The 25,000-nt window shown below is 39.3% G+C and overlaps 2 protein-coding genes across 13 annotated transcripts in view; one reads left to right on the top strand and one right to left on the bottom strand.

Moving 5' to 3' along the window:
* LOC143292517 (eukaryotic translation initiation factor 4E-like) overlaps positions 1-11,229 on the top strand; it is an 11,543-nt gene extending 314 nt beyond the window's left edge. Inside the window, exons 2-7 of the mRNA XM_076602878.1 lie at positions 2,725-2,891; positions 4,701-4,764; positions 5,435-5,548; positions 7,435-7,574; positions 8,279-8,333; positions 8,652-11,229. Coding sequence (XP_076458993.1) covers positions 2,725-2,891; positions 4,701-4,764; positions 5,435-5,548; positions 7,435-7,574; positions 8,279-8,333; positions 8,652-8,711 — 600 coding nt within the window. The 3' untranslated portion in view covers positions 8,712-11,229. The remainder of the gene's footprint in view (positions 1-2,724; positions 2,892-4,700; positions 4,765-5,434; positions 5,549-7,434; positions 7,575-8,278; positions 8,334-8,651) is intronic.
* Positions 11,230-15,130: 3,901 nt separating this feature from the next.
* The window catches only part of LOC143292515 (SPARC-like), a 17,493-nt gene continuing 7,623 nt past the window's right edge, over positions 15,131-25,000 (bottom strand). For 6 of the 12 annotated variants that reach the window (XM_076602868.1, XM_076602869.1, XM_076602867.1 and 3 more), the window contains 9 exons: positions 24,449-24,499; positions 23,568-23,618; positions 22,690-22,807; positions 21,219-21,340; positions 19,948-20,086; positions 18,872-18,954; positions 18,192-18,310; positions 17,457-17,605; positions 15,131-15,717 (listed from right to left, as the gene is read on the bottom strand). In XM_076602868.1, the coding sequence (XP_076458983.1) occupies positions 15,659-15,717; positions 17,457-17,605; positions 18,192-18,310; positions 18,872-18,954; positions 19,948-20,086; positions 21,219-21,340; positions 22,690-22,807; positions 23,568-23,618; positions 24,449-24,499 (891 nt within the window). In that variant the 3' untranslated portion in view covers positions 15,131-15,658. The remainder of the gene's footprint in view (positions 15,718-17,456; positions 17,606-18,191; positions 18,311-18,871; positions 18,955-19,947; positions 20,087-21,218; positions 21,341-22,689; positions 22,808-23,567; positions 23,619-24,448; positions 24,500-25,000) is intronic. The other 6 variants (XM_076602870.1, XM_076602874.1, XM_076602876.1 and 3 more) reach the window with 3 other exon arrangements.

Below are 25,000 nucleotides of genomic sequence, written 5' to 3'. Positions count from 1 at the left end.
CTTGCGTTTTGATGTATTCCCAATCGTTTCTAGGCGTTAGCTGTACATTTTATTAGGGGGAAAATAGTTAATGTATGGCAATCTTTGTATTTTTTTCCCCATCTCGCTGTCTGCTTCTACCTCGTTGCTCACTGCTAAACGTACTGTGCTTGCTGTTTTTGCAATGTTCTGGCCAAAACAAATCTCACAGTTTTAGGCTACTTAGGCCACAAATTTAGAAACAAAACATTTCGTAGTCAAATTTTTTCTGAACATTAGCCCAAATAAAGAACGGTTGTTCGCAGTTGTCGTCATTGGGTTACGCTGCTGGTCAGGCATCTGCTTGACAGATGTGGTGTAGCGTATATGGATTTGTCCGAACGCAGTGACGCCTCCTTGAGCTACTGAAACTGAAACTGTCGTCATTGAAAGGAAGAAGAGTTATTCAAAATATTGAACAACATTGACGGTGTAAGTGGAGACCGAATCAGAGAACGTTTTTTTAACTCATTCTATTTCTATACTGCTTTCTTTCTATAATGACTTCTTTCATTATACTTACAGTGCTGGCTGTTTGTATAGGTTATATAACTAAAAAAATCTGAACAAAGAATGCAAGCACATGTATACACATGATTTTAGATGTTAATCTTAAAGTTTGTGGTAATATGGAGGACAGAATGGAGTCGTATATTGCAAAGTTTCGAATCACTCACTTTATTATTGACTGTTTTATCATATTTTGAAAAAATTTTTTTTCACAACTAACGTAAAGGGGGTGAGTTTTTCTCACAGAAATTTCACGAATGTGGTCTTTGGTGATAGACGGTGGCGCTGGGCATCGATCCTCGATTGATGTGCAGCTAACAGCTTGACATCGGTCCGTAATAAATATCGTAACGTCTACTTCTCGGTCAGTGAAAGTCTATGCGGATTCTGTATTTGCCAAATCTCCCACAAAAATTACGAACAAACTCTCACTATTTTTTTTTTATTTCTTGACGAACTCCCACCAAAATTATTGTATCGCCGTATGTAATGATGACCAATGTCGTTCAGTGACATTTTCGTCAGGATCTCCGCGAAGCACAGAGCTTCGTATCGATTGTGGATCAACGCCCAGCTACTTCGTTGATAGACACTTCCTAATTGTAGCAGTCGGTTGGGCAGATGTGTACGCATAGTGGATATCAACTATAGAATCGGTATCAATACCACCTGGACACATACAAACTGATAAACACACACACTCCTCACACACATGCACATGCTGTACTGGTTATTATCATAGACTACTAAAAGTATCGGGGGGGAAAAAGAAGTCTTTGTACCAGTCTTGCATGAGAACCTCCAGAAACTGTTCTTATTCAAGTCCTGGCCTTCAGAGACATCACCAGCAGCCACAGGTATGTCTGCTGCTGAGTCATTATCACTGAAACCATGTGTCTCACTGCCAACACCTTTTGCCACTTCCATCCTCGCTAATATTGTTGTGGAACTACTCATCAGTGTTTAAAGATTATCCACCATCATCAACATTGTAGCCAGCAGTCATGACAGCTTCTTTCTGAAGGTAAACACGCTGAATTTGCAATAAGTTTCGAGCCTCAGTACTTGCCCAAGTTGAGGAAGACACTTATCAAGCAAGCGAGAAGACAGAGCTGGGTGACTGCACGCTTGTGTGTATTGTACTCATGTACTGGCATTCTCATCCTCACTAAAAGTACAGGTGCACTTTGGATGACGGAAGAACAGAGTTGTGCTGCTTAGTTTTGCACAAGACCTTCCCATGAACTATGAATTTTTTAATATCAGAATGCCATAGCACACCACAGTAACAAAGTGTATGCATGAGGCTTAGCATAGAAAGAGTTAAGAGTCTTTTTGATAAAATAAGAAATAGTGAAGCAAAACTTAACTCTCTCTGGACAACGGAATGCATGAGCATTCCTACATAAAATGTATTTGGATTCAGGTGACGGAATGGAACAACATTTTCCAAAACTAAAAATCCATCATGCACTGTACACTTGATTTTGTGATTAGCCAAGCAGAGTGTGTTATTCTGGGTCACTCCACAACTGAATGGTATGATTGGCCAGCCTGTAATGTGTGGCCTGTCTCACACACATGCTGACAAAGTCACTGACCGGTCGTCTGCTCACAGCCAGCATGTTAGCACAGGCATCTGAAGTCGGTTCTCAAAATGTTGCGGAGCAAATGAGGCAGTGACGGTAATGTTTTAGTGTTGCCGAAGTACTTGAAATGCTACAAGTACAAGCTGAAGGGTTGGACATAAAGAGTTGGATGACAAAGAACAAAGTGAGTTAAGTGTAGAAAGCGAACATGGTTCAGTATATGTGTGCGTGGATGGGTGTGCATGTGTGTGCATGTTTGCTGTGTAGGCACATGATTCTTGTTTCTGTCTGTGCATTTGTGGATGGTTGATACTGGAAGACAGTCTGTGTTCTAACACTAGTAACAGTATTGTGGAAATTTGTGCACGCCCAGTGCAGATCAAGTTGATTCGAATTCATTTAACTTCCTCCACCTGTTTCTCGTGCACACATAGAATAAAAAAAGGAGGCAACATTAACTAAATAAATATTCACAAATGTCTCTCAACCATGCACACGCGCGCGCGCACACACACACACACACACACAGTTATATTGCCATTTTTTGTGGATTCATGAAGTGATGAACCAAGGATTGTTCCAGTAAACCTGTTATCTCTACTGACAGGAGGTGGAGGACTCAGCAGACAAAGCGCTGGTATCCCCAGAGGATCTGATCAAGCATCCTCTGCAGAACACATGGGCCATGTGGTTCTTTAAGAATGATAAGGCGCGAAATTGGTGTGATAATCTGCGTCTGGTGACGAAATTTTCAACTGTTGAGGACTTTTGGGGGTAAGTGCAGAAAAAAAAGCATTCATCAGCACAAATTTGATTTATGATATTGATAAAAACGGATTATAATTTGTTTTGAGAGATGATTTTGCTCATACTTTACTCACGGGAAACCTTTTCCTTGTTTAGGATTTGTGTGTGTGTGTGTGTGTGGTTTTTTTTTTTGTTATCCCATTTACTTCTAGTTCTAATCTCTGTTAGTGGTACTGTGTTATATGGGGAAAAAAGGTAGAATCCATTGAAATGGTTTGTAAAATTTTGTTACTGTTCTGCATTACTAAGATTTTAAACAAGATGGTCACAAAAAGGCCATTTCACAGCATATATGTAATTAGAAAAGCTCATAAGGGGTAAAGTCTTATGAAACTTTTCTCAGCATACTGATCAGACATGGTGAGAGTAATAAAAACCATATGGAGAGTTGAGCTTAGAAGTCCAAGTTTCTTTAACCTCAGAACATGGTTTTTTTGGTATATTAATTTAAAAAATTTTTTTTTTACCATAACTTAAACTTTCAAAAGGCAAAATTAGAGGTTAAAGGTCAAGATCACAACATTGTCTGTGTTTTAAAATATACCTTTGCAAATTGATATGCTTAAGTGTCCTTTTTTCTCTATTCCATAATTCTGGCGTTTAAGTGGGTGTCAGCTTACTGTCACTCAATTTTGAAGGCTTTACATTTCGTCGGCCTGACAAATAACATTCTGATTACATTTTCAGGGATATTTTATGTTTGATTTTTTGGTTGCTTTTGTTTTAACCCCTAGGCTGCCTGCATGACGAGATAACTCGTCATGGCAAGCATGTATGCTTCGCTGCCACAATGACGAGATAACTCGTCATCGAAATATTCTGACTTTTCCCTGCTTTGCATTCAGTTCGTTGACAAAAATGCTGGTAGCTTTAGCTTGGGGAATCTTTCTGGATTCTATTCATAGCTAGAAACACCATCTGCGTCATAAGGCAGTCCTTTATTTGAATGTTTTGGTTGGGTTACTGGCCGCAGTCTTTGCCTGGCTCCTCTCCTCGCTCGCTCAACAAAATGTCGGACTGACTCCGTGCTCAAGACATGCGATCGTGGTGAACTAAATCAACCAAGATTACTTTCTTTAGCTGATGCTCAGAAAGAATTGGAGCATAAATTCGAAGGAGAAGACAGTGGTGAACATTTATAGGACGATTTGATAGAAAATAAAGGGAGCAATCAAGTGATTCAACTCTAGTAGACGACAGGTCACCGAATTTTTAGCAGGGCACCGTATGAGCTATTTTCTTGGCACTCAGCCAACGCGGTCTGATGAAGTGACGGTGTGAGAGGGGTGAAGAGGAGGGGGGTGGAGACTGAGGGGGCGTGGCCTCACATCCATATTATCACTTGCAGAAGTCACAATGCATCTATTTCTTTTTCAGTTTTTTTTTTATATTGTGGTTGTTCTAGTATGATTTTGTGTGTGCAGATATCCATTTGTCCAGAAAATGATATTTTTGTGCAAATTACCAGACTAATGTTTGTAATGAACAAGTTGAAAATGTGACAAAAAACAAAACACTGATTTCAAAACAACAGCATGTCACTTAAAATGCATAAAATGGGAAAACATCATGTGTTTTGTATTCTTTATTTATTCCCTTTCAGAAAATATATACTTTTATGGGTCTTTCTCCAATAACAAAGAGCACAGAATTTTTTGAAAATTTATACCTGTTTTTTTGTGGAAAAAACCCTGGCAAATAGATTTCACTTAAATCTTATTTTCCTGGCAGCGAAAGGGTTAATATAAACTGATTCATTTTGTATTTGTGTTTCAGCCTCTACAATCATATACAAAAAGCCAGCAAGTTACCCACTGGGTGTGATTATTCCATGTTTAAGGTAACTTGCCCTTTCTGTTTTTTCCCTTTAACATTGCTGGAAATGAATGAAAATATAGCTGTGGAATAGACATTACTTTGTAAAGTAATGTTTTGTCATGAAAGTTGAATGTTAGATTGTGATACACGTCTACTTGAACAGAACTGAGTCAGGAAATTGATGATCATGAAATTGATGAACTAAGGAATATTTTTTTGGCATTTTATTTGTGAAATGCCACCCTTTGATTTATTTACACTGGCAACAGATCCGTTGCTTTTGCCTCAAGAATACGGCTGAGCATAATTGTGTTAAAATGTGATTGGAGAAAGTTTTTGTCGTGTACTTTTGCATACATTACATGGCTCATGGTTTTAGGAATGAACTTGAAGTAAAATTCTTTGGAGCAGTTAACAAGTTTTTTAATTGAAAAATCGTCAAAAGAGGGCGATAACCAGGGGGACAAAGGGGACGTTACCTACTCCCGGGAGGTTATCGGCCGTAGTTCTCTCATTTTCTCCGCATAGGCGGATAGTAGTTTGCACAGGACAGGAATGTCAGACCCCTGCCGGAGTCTGCACTAGTTGGGTCACGGTAAGTATGTTATTTAAACGTAATTTTAGATAGAAAATTTCCTTTTGAAAGTTAAGAGTGAGTGACTCTAGAAGTTTTCTTTTTTTTTCTCTTCAAGGATGGGATTGAACCAATGTGGGAAGATGAGCAAAATAAGAGAGGGGGCCGCTGGTTGGTGAACATGAACAAAAGCCAGCGGCATAATGATCTTGACAGCGTCTGGCAGGAAATCGTAAGTACAGTACACTTCACCATTTTTAGATATTCACTATGTAGGGATAAACGCCATATTCGGGTATTCTGGAAATTTGTGGGCATCTGTTGCATGTGTCTCAGTGTATGGTGGGTGGGGGGAGGAATTGTTGGGTTTAGAAGACTGAGTTCAGTGGATGTTTTGTGCTTACATAAACTTGTCAAATAAATTTCAAGAAACCCAAATGAAACAAGACATGAAATTGCTTTGTTTTCCTCACACTTGAAAGGAACTGTAGGTCTTGGATAAAGCTTATTGTGGTGAACAGGTTTAGTAATGAGGAATATTAGCAGTTTGACATTTTGATGGTTATTTCTTTTTTTTAATTATGTTATTGTATTTGAAGCATTGCAGAAAATCAGACTGGTTTGTGGATCATAGTTCCAAGTTAGTGTTTTTTCAAGTTGGTGTTTTTCATGTTTTTTTTGTTTTTTTTTGAAGGTTTTTTTTTATGTTCCACTCGCAACAGACCAGGCATCCTATGTGTTAACAACATTTGTAACCAACACATTTCAAGAGATCCAATGATAAGAAACTGGTAAAATGTACCATTTCTTGGTGAATGTATAAAGTATGGTTGTAAAGAACATGATAAAGTGAACGCCTGCTAGAACTGAGCAAGCTGATTTGGTGATGCAGAAGGATAAGATTTCAGTTTCAGTAGCTCAAGGAGGCGTCACTGCGTTCGGACAAATCCATATACGCTACACCACATCTGCCAAGCAGATGCCTGACCAGCAGCGTAACCCAACGCGCTTCGTCAGGCCTTGTAAAAAAAAAAAAGAAAAAAAAGGTGAATAAATAATAGATAAGCTTACATAAATAAATAAATAAATAAATATTAATTATAATATAAAAAAGGTAGTAGTAATAATAATAATAATAAAATAATAATAATAATAAATAAATAAATAAATAAATAAATAAGACAACAATGATGATAAATAAGCAAATAAATGTAAAACATGAAGACACACATTCACACATACACCCACACATGCATAACAGATATGCACCAAATATGCAGTTTCACAATTATGAAAAATGCAGTTTCACAATTATGAAAGCACAGTCAAATACATATTAACGTACATGAGCTCCAACACACACACACACCATACACATTACCCTGCACCTCCTCTACCCCCCTCCTCCACACACTCATTTCTAGTCTACGTATTGCAGCTTCCACGGTGCACACATACACACACACACACACACACACACACACAACACACATGCACACACACACACACACACACACACACACACACACACAGATGAACACTTAATTGTACAAGCACACACACATACGCCCATATCTCCCACCCCCAACCCCACACACATATATACAAAGATATATATATATCCTGTTGCTCCCACAGTGTAGGCATGCATACACTCACATAACTCATCCTCTAGCCCCCCCCACCCACCCCACCCCCTTGCCCCCCACATCCCCCTCACACACACACACACACACACACACACACACACACACACACGTACACAGAACTCTCCTGACACTTGTGTACACTTACACCCTCGCGCATGCACAAACGCACTCAAAACCACAGACCCACACATATACACAAACACACATACACACACGCACAGAGGCTGCCACTGATTGGCCGCAAGAGGGATGGGAAAAGATCTCTGATGCCAAGAACGCGGCGTCTAGTGTGTTACTCAGTCTTTTGTATTTGGAAAAGCCCACAGAGACTCTGTTCTGTTTTGAAGAAATTTGCACAATGTTGGTTTGGAAATGATGCTGATAAGAAAGAATGTATATTACTTGAAAATCACTTGACGAAGAGGACTATTATTGAATATTGAAAATGACTTGATCTGTTAACCAACAGCTTCTGTGCCTGATTGGAGAGGCATTTGACGAGCAGAGTGATGAAATCTGTGGTGCAGTGGTGAACATTAGGACCAAGGGAGACAAGCTGGGAATCTGGACAAGAGATTTCAACCGTCAGGATGCCATCCTGAAAATTGGGTATGGTTTTAATACTGAGGTTTTAGCTGTGTAATCCTTAAAAGCTTCTTTGATAACAATATTTTTGTAAGCATGAAGAGGCATTGCACAGACTGTTGAAAGACACTTTTTTCTCATCAGTCAGCATTGTTAAGGGCCTGAGCTGACACACTGTTATGAATATATCTTTCTGTCATCTGTTGTTGAATTGCTATGTGAATAATGGGTACCTTTCAGTTGTGAATGGTATTTGTGTTTTCTGGAAATTCTGTGCAGAAATTTTTTTATCTATTGTGCACCTGTTTTTCTGCCATTTCTGTCCTTTGCTCCTTCCAACTTTCCCAGACCATTCACCTTTTATCCAGAAACTCACTTTGAAGTGTCATCCTCTTTAGTCTTTTGACATATTTGTTTTGTTATCAATTTTTCTGACCAGCCTGCAGGTGATGTTACCTTTTGGGCATGGTTAGTACCAAGATCGGGGAATATTAAAAGCACCCAGCATTGCCTAGTCGTGTAGACGTCCAAAGTTGATCTTTAAGTATCTTCTCACCTTGATCACCCTGAGAAAAGACAAGTGGATATTATGAATAATGTTGTCAGATATAATTATGGTTATCACCTTGTTGATCACCCGGAGAAAAAGACAAGTGGGTATTATGAATAATGTTGTCAGATATAATTATTGTTGGACAAAGGTAAACATGTCTCTCTTGTTATTGCAGGCGGACACTGAAGGAGAGATTGAACATGCCCAAAAACTGCATCATGGGTTACCAGGTAAACATCTCAAGCTGATTATTGTGTAACTGATTTGAAGAAAAGTTCCGAGTGAATTTGATTTGATTCAGAGAGCTAATAATTTGCTATAAATGGCTTGGGAATTTTTATCTACACTAACTAAAGAAACTTTTTGTTAAAGAATACAGATAATTGATGATTCAGTGATTTTCTCGATATTTGTAAATTGAACAGAAGTTCCTTATCAGGATGATTAATTGGAAGTGTTTGATTTGCTTTTATGTTTACATGCTTTGTTAAATAATTCATGGAGCATTTATAAACTGCTGGTAATGGAGACTCAATGTTTTTCAACAGGCCCACACTGACACCATCTCCAAAACAGGGTCAACAGTAAAGAACCGTTACCAATTGTAATGACTGTGGGGGCCCAGGACTGTGGAGCAAGCCCAGTTCTTGGCCCGGCCGACTGTGAGTGGATGGAGGTCCTTGTCCTGTGCAGACATGGCCGTGCGTCTGGATTGTGCATTTTGAGTGTGACTCGCTGTTTGCTTATGGAGTGTTAAAAACTTTTGTCCAAACACATCGTTGTTTCAATCAGTTTGCCTCCGCCTGTCTGCTTGACTGACTGGTCCCCCATAATCTACCACAGTTGTGTTTCCTAGGGTCAGTGTGATTTGCTTCTGTTTCTGCTTGATTTGACCATGAACACCAGTCTTCCTCTACTTTTGTGTGTTTTCTGTTTGGTTGTTTTGTTAGGTTTAGGTGTTTAATGTTACATGTAAGAATCCTATAGTCTGAAATGAATGGCAGATCATGGACTATTTAGTTGTGGATGTTTTGTTTGAATCTTCAGGTATGACTTAAAATGAAGTGTCAGATATGAGAATAGCACACTACTACTACAGGCTATATGTCACAGCCTACCAATGTGCCTGTTTTATACTTTATACTTTCATTGTACTTGTTTTGTGCTCAAGTAGTGAGTATTAGAAATGTTTTTTAATGATGATAATGGAGTCAAAGTCATAGAACCTTTGTCATTCATGCATATTCAGACTTAATCTGGCAACTGCATACTGTACACTGGTTTTTACATATATGTGTACACGCATCTAGCTGAGCAAGCAAACACATTTGTCAAGACTTATTCTCTCTTTCATGTACATTTGTATGCATACAAAATAGAGATATATCCAAGCAGTAATTTCATGACACACTATAGTGACTGAGTAGTCTGTTCAGTGTGATAGGGCATTTTACTTTTTAGGCAGGTTGTGTGTGTATGTGTGATATTTAGTCAGTATTTTAGTTTGTATTAAAAGTATTCAACCTTCATTTGAATTCTTGGTTTTGTGTTTATTTGAAGAAAAAAAAACCTTCCGTGGTAAGGAAAAAGAGTTGGTTATAATTAATGCATGTGACAAAATTTGTTTGAATAGAGAAATAGACTTGGTTGTTCAGTACAGGAGTGAGACAAAGGTGAAAATGGTCGCATTTGGGCTGTTCAATAAGGGAGTGTGACAAACCTTTTTCAGTTCTGTGATGTGACAGAAATTTGTTGTTTGAATAGGGATATGGACCAGGCCATGCATTACTGTTGCATAAAAAATAGGTGGGAATAGCGGTGTAGACCTGGCTGTTCAGTATTGTGGTGTCACATAAATTTGTAGTTTGAATAAGTAAATAATCTATGCAGTTCAAAACTGTTTTAACCTAAATCTGTTCGTTCAAATAGGGAAAAATACCTGGCTGTTCAATACTGTGGTGTTACAGAAATTTGTTTTTGATACTGATGATTTAGATTTTCAGTATGGTTTCAATGGTATGACAGGTTTCTAAATTGGTTTTGATTTCGTTTTGTAAAGTAGTAGTGTTTTTGTTTTTAAATTTTTTTTTTTTACTTTTAATTTTTATCATCAAGATCTCAAGTTTTATGTTGGGATTGAATTTTGTAAACAATACAGAAATATTTCAGTTGTCATTGTACCTCTCTTTTATCGGGCAGAATATTTGTTTCCTTTTACTTAAAATTGTACAGTTTGTGTGTGTGTATTATTCAGTGCCTGATATGTGGATGAAAGTGGTAAGATGGAATATGGACAAGTGTTTACTCATGATCATGTTATGATTTTAGCCATATTTATTGCAGAATATAGCATAGGTTCTGCAGACTGATTCTGTGTAAATATGTGCAAATTTGTATGGTGTCATGATGTTCATTGTCATTAGGTGCTTGGTTTAGAGTTGCATGTTGATTTAATGTTGTTTTTTGTTTATGTGCAGCATTGAAGCAGTGGTTATTCTAATGGTTGTATCCAAGTAAAGAATAATTAGAAAATAACTAAAGAATAACTCCAAGCTAAATAACTCTAAGCTTTGAAGACATGGATTTGGTTTTTTGTAACGGTGTATATTGTTTTGTCGATCAGATTATCTCTATAATAATCGGGTTTGGATTAGAATATTGACTGTTTTGTATTGTTTTGCTCTATTTCAACATTTGTGAATGTCAGTGTTCTGAGAATGCGTTGTTATGCACAATTGATACATCTCTATTTTCAGTCACAGCTTTATGAGTGATGCAGTCTGACAGGCTGTGAGCGTAAACGTTTTGACTAACAATGGATTACTTGGATTGTTCGTGTGTGTGTGTTTTTTGTAAATCATACAGTTTTAACAAAAGTCATTTTTTTTATCAAGAGTGTGATGCAGGAGAGGAAAGTTTTAGCTGCTGCTGCTGCCTGTTTATTATTATTACTTTTAAAGAATTTATTTATGGTTATTAATTTCAAGATTCAGACACAGCCGTAAAATGTCCTATGTACGGTTAGCTGGGCTTTAAGCAAAATGATTTGATTTGACATTTACCAGCTGCCTACTGCTACATCTCTAGGGCAGCTGTGAAAGGCATTGACCTGCAGATCCAGACTTTTTTTGTTTTGTTTTTTATCTCAACAGATGAATAAGTGTTTTTCATTCATTTCATATGTTTTGAATTTATGGGGTTTTTTTGGGGGGCGAGGGGGGGGTTCACTCAGTAGTCTTTGTGAGACTGTTCACTTATATTTTTTCTGGTATGCACAGATGATTTTGGGTCATAACATTATCCACTTAAAAATGCCCTTTCAGAAGATGATATGCTTTGCAGTATTCTTATGTTACATAATTCCTGTGCCCGATCCAGTGGATATTTCACATGGGTCTTGATGGTTTTGCCTCTTGTTAAACAGTTTATCAAAGCTTAGTTGAACAACCTTTGTCAAACAGAGAAGATGATGGCAGAGGTTGTGACAGATGAATGTGAACCTTGATGCAAAGCACTGTTTGTAGATGTATACCACTTTCTCTGTCTCTGAAAGTTGAACTTACCATCGCTTTGTCAACTGTGTAAACGGATTGTGGAAGTTTTTATACAGTTTTCTGCAGTCATTCACTGATTTCTCCAGTTTCCTGCAGTCATTCCCTGATTTCTCCTGATAAGTTTTTTGCTTTTTTCCCTCTCCTTTTTCCTCCTTTTTTTTTTTTTTTTTTTTTTTTTTTTTTAAATGGAAAAGGTTTAGTTTAAAGAGTGGGGGGGGGGGGGGGGGGTCCTTTCATTTTTTGTCTGTAGTCAGTTGATGAAGCAGTTATCAGACTTGCTGAGCTTAAATGTAATTGCAATTAATTGTAAAAACAGTGACAGTGAAAAAACAAAAAATTGTAAACATTTAAATTTCATTGGGAACTTGCTGCAGCTGTAAATAATTAATTCATAACCTTTCGTTTTGTAACCTCTAGTGCGCATGTGGGAGATGGTCATGACATGTGGAATGAATGAAGTGTTTAAGTGTTCATGGTTGTTATGATTGTGTTTCAGAAGCCTTAAGAGTGTGAGGTTTTCGAGTTTTTTTCCTTTTTTTTTTTTTGGCATGCTAACTTTCTTTAATTTTTAACACATCAAAGTATATGATATGGACTAAATCACTGTGTCTGGAAAAAAACAAAAACAAACCAGAATGCAGATAAATTTGCATGGGTGCAGTATTGGACCAGTGAAGCTGTTGAGATTTAAAAAAATAGATCTATAAACTTTTTTTGTGAATGGGACAAATGGAGGGATTTGAGGCATTTTGAAATTTCTTTATGTGGTGCATAAAGAGATTTTGAAACCTGATTATGAAACTTATTTGAAGAGTCAAATGTTTTAGAATTCTCACGGGCTCATATTAAATTTGATTGACCTTGAAACACCTCCCAGGTTCTCCATAAATTAAAAAGAAATATGCCTTTGTATTTCAGTATACTTATTTATAGACACAGTTTGGTAATCAATATCTTTCATAATGGGACAGTTTTCTTCAGTTTTTAGGAATGTGTCCCATAGCAATCAGTCTGTTCTGTGACAGGTTTGAATTGTCAAACTACAAACTGAAGTCCTGTGACATGTGTATAAATTGTGAGTAAAAAGAAACCTATGGTTGATGTACAGTTAAATTTTAAAACAAAATGAATTTTTGACCTTGTATCCTTTGTTTCTGCATTTTAAAGATGGAATAAAGATGATTTATTGCTTGTATATCAAATGTTGTCTGAGGTTATGTGGCATGTGAGCATGACTGTGGATGAAGTTGTGGATGGGTTGAGGTACTGTCACAGGTTTGTGTGTATTAAATCAGTTAAATGACCTTTTTGTTTCATGTGGCCCAACTGGTCACCTTGTAGTACTGGTCCTGCACAAGAATATCCTGCCTAAAAAAGTCAAGAAAATTGCAGAAACAAGAAGCTGGTATGCACTTTATTAATCACTTGACTGCTGTCATTTTTCGAGATTAGCTGGATTTCCATGTGCCGAGGAAAAAAAGTTGTGTCAGTAATATGTGCACAAAAACTACTTTTGCTTCTCTATTCGTGGGAATTTGTCCATGAAATTACAGTCACTGTTGCATAATAATTCCTATTTTCGCATGGAAATAAAACAGGACACATTTTGTGATTTGTTGGGTATTCATTGAAATTCAAACATGTTTATAATATTTTGGAAACTCATAGAAACAAAAATTTGGCAATAGGCCTCATTCTCTTTTTATAAGAATTATCAGAACTATCTTCTGAATCAATTTACAAGTTTTCTTCATCACTGTCTGCATCATTCATAATTTCCTCAAATGTTTAAAAGGAATACAAGTCTTGGACCAATGTGGCGTCACTGTTTCGAAGAAGACGGGTTTCAATTCACAGGAGAAAAAGATTGCATAATAACTGTATGACAGCTAATTGGAAAAGGGAAGAAAACCACTTATGAATTTTTCCTGAGCATATTGATATTAGTCAGTGGTTTTCACGTCCGTTTCATGAAATACCGCTGTTGATTTAGCAGAGATAGACACCATAGAAGGCCTTGTGAGCTTTGTCAGTTTAACGGATGGGGCAGCCAAGGGGTTAATACTGTTTGTAACTTACAATGTTACGAAACATTCAGGAGAAAGTATTCTTCATTAACATGACACCTGCATTTTCATGTTACGTAACATTTTGATCGTGAACATAATTTCAGTTCTTTAATGTTATGTATTGCTGCTTGGATACTTTTTCTATATCCCAGAAGGGATGAAAACAATAAAAGAACCAGAACTAAGGTGGATGCCAAACATAAAATGACAAGGACTATAGATGGACGAATGTAAAGTGACAAGTAATTTGCATCAGGGTTGAATTTAGTACAATTTAGTCACATATGTACAACAGTGCAAACTAAACACACACACACACACACACACACACAGGGAGAAATAATATTAGTATTGCACACAAATTTATCATTAAAAAAGAACACAAAACACCATGCACACTGACAAAGATGTTGATAACCATTGACACTCTTCATTGGTTTTCTGCCACTGTTAACTCACAATGGAATACCAAATCGAGCACCCCTGGCACTACTATTCGACACTGCTGTTACTGGACCTGCTCAAAGTGTAACTACTATCAAAAATTCAAGATCCATCCATGGTGTCTTTACAATTGCTCACCATCACTTCTACACCAAACAGCATTTCTTTACGCCAATTACAGCATTTGTGACAACCAAATTCTGAGAACTGCATGCATACCTTAGGTTAAAGGTCCCGTAGTAATTTACAGCCACTGAGGCAGTGAATTCATATCCACCGTCTCCAGGGCTCGGAAAAGGGAGGTGGGGCCCAATCTTCCATACCATTTTAACCTTTCCCAGCGAAGCCAGGTACCCATTCTCACCTGGGTAGAGTGAAGATAATCAGGGTAAAAGGCCTTATCCAAGAACACAACACCATGCCAAAATAAGGGTTCGAACCCTGATAACTGTATAAGAAGTACGACGCCTTTCTGTTTCTGCCATGGCACCTCCGTGCTGCATACATATGGAGAAAAAATTTACATTTTTATTTTTTACAGTATCCATAACATTCTTTCATCCTCTGTTCTTCCCCCAGCATCCCAAACACACAAAAATGAAAAACAAAACAACCCCCCCCCAAAAAAAAAACAACAACAACAAACAAACAAAAAACCCAACAAAAACCAACAGCAAAAAAACAAACAAACAAACAAAAAAACAAACAAACAAACAAAACAACAAACAAAACAAAAAACAACAACCCCCCCAAAAAAAAACAACAAAAACAAACAAACAAACAAACCCAAACCCCGACAAACAACAACAAAATACAATAAATGGACGGAAAATATTCAGTTGTTTTCCATTGTTTGCCATGCTTCAAATTTGTTTGTGAATCACCCCCGAAAACGGAGTATGGCTGCCTACATGACGGGGTAAAAACGGTCATACACGTAAAAGCCCACTCGTGTACATGTGAGTGAACGTGGGAGTTGCACCCCACGAACGAAGAAGAAGGAGTTTGTGAATCAAACTGTTTCTTGAAAATTAGCAATGCATTATTGTAAATCTCTTGTCAAATGTTTTATGCTGTGCATTGCATTCAGCAGAGAATTCGTAATTCATTGGTATCTCTGATTAATATCGAAATTTTATATACATATCAAACATACACTATGATACAGTCAAGTTCAACATGTTTAAAATTTTCGGCGCATTTAAGATTATCTCAAAAGCACATTTGAACACTTTTAAACTTAACTTAAAGCGAGAGAAAATGATCAATAGCTTAACTAAACTGGCAAAAGTGAAGCGTAAAAGCTCTGCAAAATGAAACAGTTGATAACATGTACAGGGGCAAAGCGATCGGCAAAATCATGTTTTTCATTCGCATAGCTTCTCAGGTTTTTGTTTTCGTATTGATATAGTCAAGCCTTGAAACGCCAACATATTAGACAGTCCTTGACTTTACTTTGTGCCTTCTCAGTTTGTGCTTCAACAGATATCACTGTTGGTCTTGATCACCTTCTCTGCGGACAGCTTTGCAGACATCTCTGATTTTGCCTGCAACATGATGGCATGGAACGATGAAAGGACTATTCACAACATAACTCAGTCATTGACAACACAAAGTAAATTTCATTGAAATCAACCATTTCCTCACTAGGATATGAAATATCGCAAAGGGATAAGGTAAGCTTCATATGCATAAGTTTCTAAACTGGGCACCATATATCGGGCTCGAAAAACGTCATGGACTTCCATGTTTTCCCCATAGTTTGGTTATCTATCCATACAAATGTAACTTGCAGCCACACAGAATGAGTTTCAGTTTCAGTTTCACTTTCTCAAGGAGGCGTCACTGCGTTCGGACAAATCCATACACGCTACACCACATCTGTTGAGCAGATGCCTGACCAGCAGCATAACCCAACGCGCTTAGTCAGGCCTTGAGTGCATGCTTACATATTTGTGTACCTATGAAAGTGGATTTCATTTTACGTAATTTCGCCAGAGGACAACACTCTCGTTGCCATGGGTTCTTTTTCAGTGCGCCAAGTGCGTGCTGCACACGGGACCTCGGTTTATCGTCTCATCCGAAAGACTAGACGCTCAGTTTGATTTTCCAGTCAAACTTAGGAGAAAGGGCGAGAGCGGGATTCGAACCCACACCCTCACGGACTCTCTGTATTGGCAGCTGAGCGTCTTAACCATTCTGCCACCTTCCTCCCCCACAGAATGAAACTTAATCAAGTAGTTACTTCCCTTGGTATTTGTATCTCTCAGCTGAACAAATTTTTTTTTTTCCTTTTTTTTACACTAACCATAGATTAACAAATTAGCAAATTCGATATCACAAATTATTCATGTATTCAAAAACTCGCTGAGCGACGAACTCCACGAATATCAGTATTTGGACAGTCCTGCTGAAACATTCACCAAATGAAAGAACGCAGGAACAGTGGTTCAGTATTGTTGTGTCCACGACATGATAACCCAATACAAGCACTCAACACTATTCACCTTTTTTTTTTCTCAAGGCCTGACTAAGCGCGTTGGGTTACGCTGCTGGTCAGGCATCTGCTTGGCTGATGTGATGTAGCGTATATGGATTTGTCCGAACGCAGTGACGCCTCCTTGAGCTACTGAAACTGAAAGTCAACACGAAAAAATAGGTCAAGATGATTACGTCAGTGTTTGACCGTCTGCATATGAGGAAGAGGGCATCCCTCTGACTGTGACGCTACAGGTGTTCTGCCAGTGGAGAAACCTACCAATCTGGCGCCCGGCAGGTAAAGAGCGGAGATTTTTCCGATCTCCCAGGTCAACATATGTGCAGACCTGATAGTGCCTGAAACCCCTTCGTGTGTATGCGCAAGCAGAAGATAGAATACGCCCGTTAAAGCTCCTGCAATCCATGTCAGCGTTCGGTGGGTTATGGAAACAAGAATATACTCAGCATAATCACCCCCGAAAACGGAGTATGTCTGCCTACAAGGCGGGGTAAAAACGGTCATACACGTAAAAGCCCACTCGTGTACATACAGTGAACGTGGGAGTTGCAGCCCACAAACGGAGAAGAAGAAGATGGAAGAAGAAATAACGCACGTTAAAGATCCACAGTGTAAACAAGAACACCCCTGAAAACAAAGTATGGCTGCCTATATATTCGGGGTAAAAACGGTTGCAGCCCACGAAAGAAGAAGAAAAAGAAGAGGAAAAGTTTTCAGGTCAAGTTGAAGCTATACGAGCCCTACCTAAATAGAATAATGTGCCCCAGGATTCTGTTTTAGCGGACTCACCGCTCTCTAGACCAAGGCACGTGCCCCACTCCAGAAGAGTGATCTGACCGTCAGAGTCGGCGTCACAGCTGTCCAGGAAAGGCATGAGGCAATGCTCCAGGGGCTTCAGAGTCTGGATCGTGTACAGCAGCTCTCGGCGACTTACCATACTGCAACCAGCAGGCACACTGATTGTCATGATTCTATGTGATTTTTATTTTTATACAGATATATATATTTTTTACCTGTTTCATGTTGTATTACAAGACAACCATTCTGCTGAATCAAGAACTGGAACATAAAGTTGAGGTAAGATTATCTCCCATCTCTTTCTCCAGTCTGTCATTAAAAAAAAGTTTTATTAAAATATTCAATTAATAATAACTGCCAACGACAATAGTCTACCATTTCTTTTATTCAGGAGACTGGGAAAGGTGGGAGGAGAGGGAGATGGGGTGGAGGGGGGGGGGGTTTACACATTAAACCTAATTCAATAAAAGAGTCAGTTTATATAACAGTCCAAAGAGAGGCATCAAAAGTATAAGATTTTCTCTAACAGTACCCCAACATCAATAGCTTTGTCCGTGTGGACTGCTGGTGCTTCGATTGTGACAGTGCAAGTGTGGGTGTGGCTGTGTATGTAGGGACTGGGAATCCCGGGTGGCTTGAGAGTAATACCAGTGTGCCGAGGCGGGAGATGGGTCAGCTTAAACTAAAATAGATAGATAAAATAAATCATAAGGTTTCGTTTTTCACCTGTCATGAGGGGAGACGTCCAGGACACAGAACTTCCACAGCACGGCGTGGGAACGGGTGGGTTCCTGCCCAGCCAGGTCCACCAGGTCTTCGTATTCTGGGATCTCGCGTCTGTCCGCCTGCTCGGCCACGTAATTTGTAAGCACGGAGACACAATTTTCGTTTATTTGTGTATTTATTCATAAAAAGACAGCAGCGTTTACTTTCTTATATCACTTTATATATATTAGATATTCAGTGTATGCATTTCCGTGTCATTGAATCCTATGAGTGAAAAAAATGTTACGTCACACACACACACACACACACACACACACACACACACACACACACACACACACACACACACACACACACACACATGGACACACGAGAACACAGAATTGTGAATTTGGGGAGCACATTTTCTTTGGAAGTGAAATTATAACGGAGTGAAGGTCATGTAAGTAAGAGTATACGATACTAGAGGAAGCCTAAACAGATTTAAGATTAGATAAAATCTCATATGAAGACTCGAATGAAATTAACTTGAAATTCATGATTTTTATTGAAATTATGACATTTTTAATAGAAACGGGAAATTTTCGACGCGGTATGTGTTGGAATTCTAGTGGTCAGAGAGACTTTTAATTCTAAGTTGCGTAACTGATGATACAGACATACTGCTTAGACTCACTGACCAGCTCTGTCATGATGATGAAAAGCCACTCTCTCGTGCGACGTGGAAACTCTTCAAATTCCCGCTTAGTGCATGGCGCCAATTCTGCGGGGGAAACAAAACAAAAACAAACAAAATTCAGACTTTGTGGAGGAGAGAGATTAAATTTGGGAAAAGAGGGATGGGAAGATTCAGTTTCAGTTTCAGTTTCAGTAGCTCAAGGAGGCGTCACTGCGTTCGGACAAATCCATATACGCTATACCACATCTGTCAAGCAGATGCCTGACCAGCAGCGTAACCCAACGCGCTTAGTCAGGCCTTGAAAAAAAAAGATAAATACAAAAAAAAGAACTACTACTACTAATATTAATATGTATAAGGCGCAAAAACTTGACGAAGTCAACTATAAGTGTACCAAAAAAAAAAAAAAAAGAAAAAAAAAGATAACTAAATAATAATAATAATACTATAATTACAAAAAAGATAAAATAAAATAAAAATAAAATAAATAAATAAATGAATAAATAATAATAATAATGATAATAATAAGATAACATAATAACCGAAAAAGACCTGCACAGGCGGTAGCAGATAATGTATATCATTAGAAAGAAACAAACAAAAGAAAACCAACGCACAGCAAACAAAACAATACACAGGGGCCTGCTGCTACTACCTCCACCATCCAACTATTCACTGGCACACACACACTGACACACACACGCACGCACGCACGCGCACACACACACACACACACCGCATCAGAGCCTCACCACCCATCTCTACCACCATACTACATCGCACAACTATCACCACCACTACCCCCATCAATAACCCCCCCCCCCACACACACACACACACCCAAAAAACAAAACAAAAACAAAACAATACCCCCCAACCCCCCAAAAACCCAAAAAACAAACAAAAACAAACAAAACAACAACAAAAACCAAACAAACAAACATACAACAACAACAACAACAAAAAACAAACAAACCCAAAACCAAAACAACAACAACAAAACAAAAAAACCCAAAAACCACAGCATGCAAAAAAGAACGAAACATTACTGAAATAAAAGCAACGTCAGTCACTCACGCTGGCAAGGTCCGAAGTAGTCCAGGCGGATCTTTGTGAAGTTGGGGTTGGAGCAGCCTTCAAGCTGTCGTCTGCACAAGCAATGATCACGATCCAAAGCACATTCGGATTCGTAGGTGATGTTACGTTTGCTGCACACCTAGAAAAAAACAACAACAATAATTATTGAACAAGCCACCTATGTCGGCTATTATCATCTCAAACTTTGGACAACACAGTTAAACCTACATGTTCGTATTCTTGCTGCAGACCGATCGGTTTCAGTTTCCCAATGAGACGTCACTGCGTTTGGACAAATCCATATACGCTACACTGCATCTGCTAAGTTGTACTTAACATCAGCATAACTCAACGTGCTAGTCCGGCCTTGAGTGAATGCATTTTGTGTATCTATTCTACAACTGCTAAAGGACTAAACTTTCGTTTCCATGGGTTCTTTTTCAAGTGCGCTGTGCACGTGCTACACACGGGATCTCGGTTTATCGTCCTCATCTGAATGACTAGATGCTCAGTTTGATTTTCCAATCAAACCTGAACGAAAGGGCGACACCGGGATTCTAACCCAGACCCTCACGGACAATGTATCAGCAGATAGGCGTCATAACCATTCTGCCACCTTCCTCCTGTGACTAGGTTTATTGTTTCATTTACTCAAGCAATCAACTGAAGAAACAAAAACTCTCTCTCTCTGTGTGTGTGTGTGTGTGTGTGTGTGTGTAAATCTGAGCTGGGCTGCATGAGCGACTGATCTCAGCAGCGGGAAGTTTGCTTAGAGTTAAGAACTTCTCAAATTCTATGAAATCAGCGTAGACTTAGGAAAATTGTTAACGCTGATCAAACACAGCACAGCTAAGATTGCTCAAGCAACGCAACACATGGTGTACAGAATTTGCCGACATAATGCAGGACATAAAGGAGCACATGTGTTGTAGTGTGTCTTCTTCTTCTTTCAGTTGCACGACCAACATCGACTTGCCGATGACTCTGTCGTGGCTGATGCATGCTGGGTATTTTCGTGTCTCCACAACCCACCGAACACTGATATGGAATACAGGATCTTTAAAGTGCGGATTGGAACTTCAGCCTGGGTATACCCACAAAGGGATGTTCAGGCACTAGCAGGTCTGCACTTCTTTTGACCTGGGAGATCGAAAAACTTTCCACCATTTAACTACCAGGCACCGTTACTGAGATTCGAACCCGGGACCTTAGATTGAAAGTCCAACGCTTTAACCACTCGGCTATTGATCCGTCTGGAGGCCTGATTTTACCTCATAGCGATCGTCGCCAGGCAGTCCAGGGACACAGTTGGTGTGACAGACACATCTGGTTCTGTAGTCTGGGTCCACGATACATGTTTCCCCGCGTCGGCAGATCTTGTTCTTACAGGGGTCTGGAATATACAATTATGTATACAGGAGAAGAAACTGCAGGGGTGGGTTGCAATGCATGGGTGAACTTAGCAGTGCTAAGTTTGCTTATCGTTAAGAATGTTCCTAACTCCATGGTAAATTCCTTGTACTTAATTAACTCTAAGCAATATCAGTGCTGCAAAGATCGCCTCATGCAATTCCTGGCCCTTTGCAGCATTGCTTTCTTGGCTCCCTGTCTCACACAGAATAAAGTATAAGATCAGCACTCTGTGTTATAAATGTATTCACGAATCCGCCCCTTCCTATCTTTGTGGCTGCCTTCACCACTACACCCCATCTCGCTCTCTACGATCGGCTTCGGATCCACTCTGTTTACGGATACCCAGATTCAAACACTCCACTGTTGGACGCCGTTGTATTTGGAATGAACTTCCTCTTTCGCTTCGTCAGGTCTCCGCACTCAGCTCTTTCAAGTCTGGCCTTAAAACCCACCTCTTCACAAGATAGCCTCCCTCCCCTACTCTTCCTAGTCTTCAGTTTTCTTCAGTTTTAGAGTTACGCATGTGTGTGAATGACTGGTGTGAAAGCGCTTAGATTTGTCTCTGCGCAAGATTCGGCGCTATATAAATACTATTATTATTATTATTATTATAAAAACGTGGAATTTACCGTGGAGTCAGGAACATTCTTAACGATACGCAAACTTAGCACTGCTAAGTTCACCTCATGCAGCCCACCACTGTGGTCTGTCAACATCCAGTAGTGCTTAGTGGCTGTCAACTCAGTGTCCATGTCTCTGTCAGCCTGTTGCAGTAATTCCCACCAGTCTTTTCAGCCAGCTCTGACCGATGAACGAATGTAAAAAGTTACTGTGAAAATATATGAGTTTGAATAAACCAAGCGATTTTATTTCGGTGCACCTGTTTGGTATAAGAGATGAACAGCACATTATTGAAGATGTTGTTTTCTTTAACTGATCTTTGTACATAGAAGTGATCAAACATTCCCATTATAGCATGGATCAAATGCAGTAAATGAAATCTCAAGCAGGCTGTATGAAGTAGACAAGTATGCGTTTAACATAAGCATGGAATATAACAAAAAAATGGTCTCTTCATACATGTTTAGTACAAGATTAAGTTATATAATGACACCATGGAACTATGTTATTGAGTATGCATTGTTTTGCTTACATTATGTTGTTGTGGACTTGTCAGTATCTAGAACATCATTATGTCATTACACTGTACCTTCTAATGCACAAAATATATAGATTCTTTTATCTGTAAACCTGTGTCTGAATTAAAAAAAAAGTTTTAAAAATGCAGTAAATGATCAACAAAAGAACAGAGAAATCATGAACGTTTACTTTGTATCGGATCATTTCCTTCAGGTCTTGGGCCAGTCTTCGTCTCTTCGTCTAACCCATCGTCATCAGCATCTTCGTAGTCATCATCAATATCGTCGTCATCCTCGTCCATCTGGAACTTGTAAAGAGGAGATAGTCACTGTTGCCGAGTGTGTGTGTGTGTGTGTGTGTGTGTGTGTGTGTGTGTGTGTGTGTGTGTGTGTGTGCGCGCGCGTGTGTGTGCGTGTGTGTGTGTGTGTGTGTGTGTGTGTGTGTGTGTGTGTGTGCAGTGTGTGTGTGTGTGTGTGTCGTAGTGTGCGTGTGTGTGTGTGTGTGTGGGGGGGGTCATAGTGTGTGTGTGTGTGTGTGTGTGTGTGTGTGTGTGTGTGTGAGAGAGAGAGAGAGAGAGAGAGAGAGAGAGAGAGAGAGAGAGAGAGAGTTCCGTCGATGAAATACAGGCCCATCTATTGATTGATTTGTTCGTTGTTCACATCCATGTGTGGTATTTGATTTCTGTTATCTGAATTAAGTGACACACTTGCCTCGTGCAATGAAGGAAAACAAAGCCAGACCGCCTCTGGTACTTCCAAAATTGAATGAAAACAAATCATTGTATGTTTGTACAGACTGACAGACTGACTGACTATATGTGACTGAGCGATAACTGACCGACCGACCTACTAGATGACTGACCAACCAATTCATTCTTGATGTGATCGTTAGGGTCGACACAAATAGTTCAGACTAGCCGGCTAAAATTGATAAGCAACCAACACAATAACCAGCTAATCTACCGAGCAATAAAAACAGTCAGTCACCAAATGGATCAACCAGTCAGTCATTCAGTCAACCAATTACAAACCACCCGTTTTCTTTCGTTCTGTCTCTTCGTGTCCTACCGTCTCAGCATGATCGTCGTCGTCATCATCAACATCGTCATCTTCGCCCATCTGGAGATAAAGAAGAGATTATTATTGTAACCGTGTGTGTGTGTGTGTGTGTGTGTGTGTGTGTGTGTGTGTGTGTGTGTGTGTGTGTGTGTGTGTGTGTGTGTGTGTGTGTGTGTGTGTTTTGAAGAGAGTGAGTGAGAGCCGTCAGCCAGAGAGAGAGAGAGGATACTGAATACTGAATAATTCTAATAGCTTGGGCCAACAGCCTCTATCATAACAGATGGAAACAAAACACATTTCTGATAACATTCGACAACAAGATATAACTGTTAGATATGGATGGTGAATACCAATATTAACTCTGCACTCAACTGCCGGGTATCCAACCCTGTCTCTTTCCTTAGTTTCCAACCCCCAACCCTCAACATATACACCTTCACATTCCTTTTCACATTATCATTATACATACATACAGACGTGCCATCGAGAGGTAGAGAGGGAGAGAGAGTGTGAGAGAGAGACAGAGAGAGAGAATGACAATGACAATGGCAATGATTTTAATATCCATTCAGCAATGAAGCCCTTCGGACACAGGGGCATTACAAACATTCGTGAGCACAGTTCTAGAAAACAGAGATGATAAATGACCGACTCGACCGACTAAATGACTGACTAACCAATTCATTCTTGATGTGATCACCGGGATCGGCTGAGGACAATGCATTTAAGTTCAGACTAACTGACTGAAACTGATAAGCAACCAACACATTAACCAGCTAATCTACCGAGCGATAAAAACAGTCAATCACCAAATGGATCAAGCAGTCAGTCATTCAGTCAACCAATTACAAACCACCCGTTTTCTTTCGTTCTGTCTCTTCGTGTCCTACCGTCTCAGCATGATCGTCGTCGTCATCATCAACATCGTCATCTTCGCCCATCTGGAGATAAAGAAGAGATTATTATTGTAACCGTGTGTGTGTGTGTGTGTGTGTGTGTGTGTGTCTGTGGGTGTGTGTGTGTGGGTGTGTGTGTGTGCGTGTGTGTGTGTGTGTGTGTGTGTGTGTGTGTGTGTGTGTGTGTGTGTGTGTGTTTTGAAGAGAGTGACTGAGAGCCGTCAACCAGAGAGAGAGAGAGGATACTGAATACTGAATGATTCTAATAGCTTGGGCCAACAGCCTCTATCATAACAGATGGAAACAAAACACATTTCTGATAACAATCGACAACAAGATATAACTGTTAGATATGAATGGTGAATACCAATGTTAACTCTGCACTCAACTGCCGGGTATCCAACCCTGTCTCTTTCCTTAGTTTCCAACCCCCAACCCTCAACATATACACCTTCACATTCCTTTTCACATTATCATTATACATACATACAGACGTGCCATCGAGAGGTAGAGAGGGAGAGAGAGTGTGAGAGAGAGACAGAGAGA

The sequence above is a fragment of the Babylonia areolata genome, chromosome 18, assembly GCF_041734735.1.
Source record: "Babylonia areolata isolate BAREFJ2019XMU chromosome 18, ASM4173473v1, whole genome shotgun sequence".
NCBI classification, from domain to species: Eukaryota; Metazoa; Mollusca; class Gastropoda; order Neogastropoda; family Buccinidae; genus Babylonia; species Babylonia areolata.
The sequence above is the reverse complement of the archived record's forward strand: the minus strand, read 5'-3'. Positions and strand labels throughout refer to the sequence as shown.